The sequence below is a fragment of the Aphis gossypii genome, unplaced genomic scaffold, assembly GCF_020184175.1.
Source record: "Aphis gossypii isolate Hap1 unplaced genomic scaffold, ASM2018417v2 Contig00784, whole genome shotgun sequence".
NCBI classification, from domain to species: domain Eukaryota; kingdom Metazoa; phylum Arthropoda; class Insecta; order Hemiptera; family Aphididae; genus Aphis; species Aphis gossypii.
Window position 1 is genome coordinate 1 of NW_026083281.1, and position 7,741 is coordinate 7,741.

The 7,741-nt window shown below is 29.6% G+C and overlaps 1 protein-coding gene across 1 annotated transcript; it reads left to right on the forward strand.

Annotated features, from left to right (window-relative positions):
• The first annotated feature begins 4,497 nt into the window (after nucleotides 1-4,497).
• LOC126555293 (general transcription factor II-I repeat domain-containing protein 2B-like) lies at nucleotides 4,498-6,862 on the forward strand. Its single transcript, XM_050210235.1, has 3 exons — nucleotides 4,498-4,904; nucleotides 6,213-6,354; nucleotides 6,653-6,862. Exons 1-3 carry the CDS (start codon nucleotides 4,498-4,500, stop codon nucleotides 6,860-6,862), a joined length of 759 nt encoding a protein of 252 aa, XP_050066192.1.
• Nucleotides 6,863-7,741: the final 879 nt, after the last annotated feature.

A 7,741-nucleotide genomic window follows, 5' to 3' on the forward strand; every position in this document is an offset into this window, starting at 1 on the left:
TTCGTATTCATTTGTTTTTTGTTTTACAAACACAAAAGAACCGGGCAAGCGTCCGACACCGTATTACACTGGTTGAGGAGAAATAGACAATCACAATTACCATTTTTTGTACTTTTATATTATGTATATGTAATATATATCTTATTATTATATAATTACACATTTCAAAAACAGCCGGGCTATTATGTCGAGATAACAATGATAATACCTACTATCAGTTAGGTATATTAACTATAGGTAATAACTTATAAACACAACGATCGACTTAAGTACTTTTTTAGTAAATTATCTCTTTTCTAGACACCTGATTACCATTTCCGACCGAATTCCACGTAAAACGATTTTCACTCGAACCCATCTAAGGTTAGGTTAGGACTCCTTCGGCTCCTTCCAAACCACCGGAGGTTAGATTAACTAAAATTGTGACTACTAGACTTTTTACGATATTTTCTTTACAGTCCCGTATCCGACCTAGGGTACTCACTTAGACCGAATATCACTTAGATCGAATTTCACTTAGACCGAATTTCACAGCAGAGCGAGGCACATCTAGTTAAATATAAAACAGTTAAAATTAAAGTATTAAATTAGGTATTATTTAAAAAATGTTTACACATTATTGGTCATATTGTATACATATGTATAATATATATATAAAATTATTAATACACAGGTTATATGTTAATATTTATTATACAACAGAAAATAATTTACGGGAAAAATATTTAAAAAATGATTATAATTAAACATATAGGTAAAAAAATTAAATTAAAGTATTCAAAATTTTTAACACAGTTGGTCATACTGTATTGTCCGTATTCATATATAAAAATAAAATTGTTAATATTATAATATTAATAAACTATAAGGTTAGGTCATTATTAAGTCAAAACATTTTTCACTAATATTATAATATTGTAGTGTCAATTTTCGAGTAGGTAGGTAATAAAAGTATATACGTATAAAAGTATAATATATAGGTCAATAAAAACGTATTGTGTGTGCTATTGCAGTTAAAAATTCTGGTAAGCTTTTGTTTCCTTCTTTGATTTCTAAGCAGAGATTTTTTAATAAGTTTTGAATTTTTTCATAATGTGGTAATTTTCTTTTGTTGCTTAATAAACCTAGACTTTGTTGTGCCAAATTCGTTTCATCTGTAGCAACTTCTAACCTCATTTTGGTTATTAAAACCCAAATACTTGGAAGCTTGTGGCCGACCAGTCTAGAAAAACGGTTATTCCAACCTTCAGTTTGGTTATTTGTACGATCGCTATCTGCCAAGGTCAAATCATGAGTATTCTACTGTTCAAGTGGAAATAGTGGTGGACAATTTCTAAAACGTATATTAGTCTCTCCTGGAATACCTATCTGTCTATAAGTCCCATTTACGTAAGTTTTGTCAAAATAATCAACTAGCTCATTGGCATGATCTGGCATTATATTCTTTAAATGAGCCATCCCATCTTTAACCATTTCTAAAGGTAAAAATGCCAACCTATCCAGTTTTCTACAAAACTCACTAAAACTTTCATCTCCTCTGTTCTCCTCTGTATATTTGTTCTAGGCCAAGTTTTTGAATCATTCTGTGTGTACTTTGTGTAAGATGGTAAAAACAACCATTAATACACACATGCTATCCCAACACGGATTTCACTGCGTTGATTACAGATTTTTCAAAATCTATATGAAAGCTCGTTGGATCTGGATATAATTGCCGTTCAGAACATTTTTCTAGAATTTCGGTCAGCATTTTTTCATACGTTTTTTTATTTTTATTTTTCTACAAACAGTATATAGATGTTATAAATGTTTTTTGTATTTTAACTCTTACCACATACAGTTGAAGAAAATCTTATGGGGCCAAACCAAAGTTTTCATCCATGTACCAATTTATTACTATTCGATAGATGTTGAAGACCTTCATCTGTAGCAAAAATTACCATACGGTCTTCCTCATTCACACCATCGTCAAACAATAAAAATCTTTTATTATGGGGCTCACCCGTTGTACATCATTCATCTAAAAAAATTGTATTTTTTTTAATTTACATTTTTATTAAAAAAAAAATAAGACTGGAAATCAATAATGTGCTACGTCTTTAATTAGATATTAAATATATTTATATAACTATTTATTATAATATATGTATATATTTAATATAACTATTATAATATACCTATATATTATATTATATTGATTCTTACCCACGATTTCATCAAAGTCTAAGGGATTATTTTTTGTTTTTTGGTTTCGTAGTGTGCGCTTGACTATGTTTTCAGGTGGCATCTGACTTTTGTCATCTAATTTTGCAACGCATTCTCCAAAAATATGTGCTGGGTTGTTTTTGGAAGTCTTAGCTTGATTTTTCATTTCATTATAACACATACTTACCTCAACCTCTTTCTTATTTGGCCTATGTGTTATGATATGAGTTGTTCCACTTTTAACAGTTTTTGACATTTGAAGATCTGTATACATGGTCCCTGGACATTTGAGCATGGTTGCTTTATTACAGCGCCATGTAATACTACTTTTCCTGGTATGTTTGAGAACGTACATGTAGCCCTCGAAACATAATTTGGGCTTATTTTTATTAGAGTTAATGATTTCCATCGTATGTTAAAAATGTAAAATCAAAAATAGAGAAACTAGAGAAAAAGACTGAGAGTATAGATGTGCGAGACTGAAAGTATAATTTATAAAACAGTTATATCTTAACAAAAGAAAGGGAATTTCCTTCAAAACAAGATGAAAGAAAATGCTTAACATTGAATAAAAATAACTTGATATTTTGTGGATATTATCTTGAAATCAATTGATTTATGTCTTTCACCCTAGATATGTATAAGTATAATGTATGTATTTGTACAGGGTGATTCTTTTTTACTTTTTTAAATGTACATTGCAGTATGATTGTATGAACTTAATAATATCCTTAATATATTTAATTAAGGAAATCGAAACACTTTTATTTTCCCTAAAGATGATGACAAACCCAAAAAATAAAAATAAAGGTTGTAAAATAAATAAAATCAATACATTCATTACTGTTTAGAATCTAAAATATATTTATTACTATGGAATAATAAATAATAACATATAACATATAACCTGTGTATTAATAATATTATATAATATCTAATATATAAATGTGAAAATGAAAACCAATGTAAACCGTTTATAACCGTTTATATATTATATATATATATATGTATACTGTTATGGGCTATGAGATATCTATAACAGGGATGACGAACCTATGTCACGCGAGTCACGGAGTGACACGCGCGCATTATTTCAGTGACACGCCAATTTAAAATATAATTCTTAATTTTTACTTCACTTTCTAAAAAAATTATTGATAATTTTAAACTATTTTAAACTTATTATTGGAATATATCGTAAGATATTGTAATCTGTACTTTCCATTTCCTAAGCTCGTAAACGAAACGATTAGATTATCAATAAATTCGTTTATCGCGTTTACGTAACAAACGTAGGTAAAACAGAACAGTCGACAGTCGTCAACAGATAGTTTCGGATGCCTTACAAGACGACTATTTTAACCAACCTATTCAATATTGCTTCGGGCTTTCTCAATATAATTCCCGTTTAACCGTTGGAAGTTTAATACATTGGTGAATATTATTTATTTTTATTATTTTCAAAAATTAAAAATAAGTATAAAATAATTAACACTATATTCTTAATTTATAGAATAAAAATGTTCAAAAAATTAAAACTGAATCCAGAAAAAAGCGGTAGTGGGAGATTATTCCACGAACAGTGGACAGTGGATTTTGGTGTAATTCAAAACAATAATAAGGTACTATGTTGCTTGTGTAACGAAACAGTTGTAAGCCGTAGTTTTAATGTTAAAAGACATTTCGAGACAGTTCATAATAATATATTTTCTCTATCGGCTGAAGAAAAATTAGAATTGATTTCTCAAAAAGTAAAATTTTTTAGAAGTCAATCCAACAAATTTAAAGTGGCGTTCAAACTATATAATAATTTATCAGCCGCTAGTTTTTCTGTGTCGCATTGCATTGCGCAGCATGGTAAGCCACTTTCTGACGGAGAATACTTAAAAGAAGTTTTTGTTAAGGCGTCTAACATTTTGTTTCATGATTGAAAATAAAAAAAATGAAATAATAAAACGTATTAACGATTTGCCTGTTAGTAGAAATACTGTAAAAGATCGTATTATTTGTATGAGTAATGATATAACAGATCAGCTTCAAACAGATTTGGCTTTAAAAAATTATTTTTCAATCTGTCTTGACGAAAGTACAGATGTAACTTTACAGGCGCGACTAGCAGTCTTTGTTAGGTTCAGTAGTGTTAATATTATGAGGGAAGAATTAATAAAATTAATGACGATTTCTACTAAAACAACTGGTCAAGATATTATGAATGTAGTACTTAAAGAATTCGCCAATTTAAAAATAAATATAAATAATATTGTTTCAATAACTACGGATGGCGCCCCTAATATGGTTGGCAAACACAATGGATTTGTTCAACTTTTTTCGAAAGAAATTTCTCATCAGTTAATCAGTTTTCATTGTTTTATACATCAAGAAGCGTTGTGTGCTAAATACAGCTTGAAATCGCTTCAAAATGTAATGGAAGTAGTTACAAAAGTTGTCAATTTCATTACATCTCGTGCTTTAAATAACCGACAATTTACTAAATTATTAGATGAAGTTGAATCACAATACGCTGGCCATTTAATGTATAACAGTGTTCGTTGGTTGAGTCGTGGTCAAGTTCTTCATCGATTTGTTGAATTATTAGAAGAAATACGATTATTTTTATTCGAAAAATCTCAAGACTATCCAGAACTTAAAGTTTTAAATTGGTTGAACGATTTAATGTTTTTCACTGATTTTACTACAATGTATAATGAATTAAATAAAAAACTTCAAGGGCCCGGTCACATAGTCTTAACAATGTTTGAAAATATCAAAGGTTTTGAAAAAAAAATTGAAATTTATTGTAAAGATCTTAAAAATGAAAAATTTAAATATTTTCCACATTTGAAAAATCATCTGAACAATTCATTACACTTTGCAGATAGTCAGACTGACATAAAATGTATAATTAAAAAATATGTTAATATATTAGAAAATACAACTGAATTATTTTCTAATAGATTTTCACAGTTTCGATGTCTAGAACCAACCTTTCAATTTTTAATAAATCCGCATAAAATTACATATGATGAACTTGATCTATCTTTTTTTGAATGGCTAAATATCGAAAACTTAGAAATGGAATTAATAGAATTTCAGGGAAATGTAATTTGGAGAAATAAATTTATTAATTTTTTAAAATTTTTTTGTAATTAAAAAAAATATGTGTTTGTATTAATGTGTAATAGTAAATTGATGCTGTAAATATATATTAATATGTACATGTAACTTTATAAATAGTGAATAGTAAATGCTGTAAAGTTATATTAATATGCAATAGTTATAGTACCTAAACAGAAAATGCTGTTAAGTTTAAATATTTTATACACCTAACAACAAATAAAATCATGTTTATATGTTTAATTAATTATTTTTTAAGCAAAAAAAAAGGTCTGACGCGCGAGGCAAATAAAATCAAACCAAACATTTTGATTTGACACGCAGTTATCAAAAGGTTCGCCATCCCTGATCTATAAGATATCTACGAGATATCAAAGCTAAGTTAGTATGACTGTTATGGTCTATGAGATATCTGTAAGATATCTACAAGATATCAAGGCTAAGTTAGCATAACCATGCCTCGTGTCGAGGGCAATGCGGTTGCTACTATGACCACATTGTGTCGGAATAGTAAGCGCACCAATAATTATAGTACTCTAATGATACATTTGAGATGTTATTGCACATTTTCAAATTCGTGTCCGAATTTGCAACAACAACAACAAGAACACCTGGTTTCACCCAAAAGGCGACCGCACGACGTAAACAAGAGACGCACCACGATATATAAGGGAGCCCGAAGACCAGCAACGACAGATGTACCAAAGCTATCAACAACTGAGCACTTTCACGTCACTCAGCCACTTATTTTATTTGTTACATGTATTTTATTTATATGCAATAAAGACATATTTCGTTATTAAGTTTAACTTTCATTCAAATTAACCATTTGGATTCAAATCTGATACTGGCACTCAACAATTTGGCGCAGTCGGTAGGATTCACTTTTCAAGGAGGCAAACCGTCAAAGGCTACCATCAACAAGGAAGACTTGTACACCCTTCCTCGTTGATAACTCCAGAAGAGAAGACCATTCAATTCAACGTTGCAGAAAGTATCAGACAGGATGACAACATCAACGAACGTCGCATTATTGTGAGTGAATAGTTAATTAAATTATTACACGGATATATGTTACAAAAATATAAAACCTAAGAAATATCATTTAAGTAACTGAATATATTTAAGTAGGTCGTAAAAAAACTATTTAGGAATTTTTTTTTTTTTTTGATTATTAAAGGGCAATTGATTTATTTGAATTATTATTGAGGGCATATTGTTGAATTATTGAGATTATTATTGAGAATTATTATTGAGGGCATATATTATTGAGATTTATTATTGAGTTATATTATTATAGTTGATTGTAAAACGTATCAAATGAGTGTGAAAGCAATTTATGGAGAACACAGGTACATCTCCTTTGGAAGTAGCTAATCCATCGAATAAGACGTCTTTAGAAACTCCAGATTTGAGTTTAGAAGTATTAAATAAAACCCAACAGTTGATTAATTTGGGAAGCCCTAGTAGAAGCCCTAGCCCTAGTAAAAGCCCTAGCCCTATTGAAAGCCCGAAAGAACGCCCTAGTCTATTGTCTATTTAGAAACCCAAGTGAACGCCAGAGCGCGAAAATAAAACATAGTTTGGAGAGAAGTTTAAGTTTAGACAATAAAAAGGTTACACGTAGCAAGGTTACGGACGATTTTGAACATACTGAGTTAACGTTCGGGAGAAAACCACGTGTAAAGAAAATCGTTACCATACAATTAGAGGAAGCATTTAAGCTTATACCTATGTGTACGGGAGAAGACGATATCTATCCGTTCATAAATGCATGTGATATGGCAGTAAATTTGGTTGAAGAAAAATGCGCACCGACTTTAGTTAAATATATAACAACTAGGTTATCCGGTAGAGCATTAGAAATGATAAAATATAAAAACGTTACTAAATGGGTATACATTAAGAGTTATTTATCGGATGCTTTTGAAGATACGACAACTGCTTCAAGTTTGCAAATACAATTAAATTCCATTAAAATGCGTCATGGGGAGGACGTCAATGATTATTGCCATAGAGTAGAAAAATTGTATAATAAATTATGTAATGCGTGTACATTTAATAAAGAGGAATCAGAAGCAAAAGTAATTCACGAAACTTTAAAAGAACAAACACTGAATATTTTTATAAAATGATTAATAAGTCCTATAAGAACAATTGTAAAGGCACGAAATCCTAAAACATTAGAGGTAGCTAAGCAATTGGCAAAGGCAGAAGAAGTAGAATATAATTCAGAAAGAGAAAATAACGGATACAGAAACGATTTTAATCAAGGCAATTATAATGCTTCACGACAAAATAATAATAATTTCCAACGTGTGAATAATACAAGAAATAATAATACGAATAGTCGTAATAGGAATTTCCAACCAAATAACTTTAGTAAACCAAGTTATCAAGGACGGACAAATAATTACACTCA

Bases quoted from the DNA above. Each gene is read 5' to 3' on its own strand.
- LOC126555293 (XM_050210235.1), top strand. From the start codon at position 4,498: ATGGTTGGCAAACACAATGGATTTGTTCAACTTTTTTCGAAAGAAATT. The intron at 4,905-6,212 runs GTATAATGAATT...TCACTTTTCAAG, and splicing joins TTCACTGATTTTACTACAAT to GAGGCAAACCGTCAAAGGCT. The intron at 6,355-6,652 runs GTGAGTGAATAG...TGAGTGTGAAAG, and splicing joins TCAACGAACGTCGCATTATT to CAATTTATGGAGAACACAGG.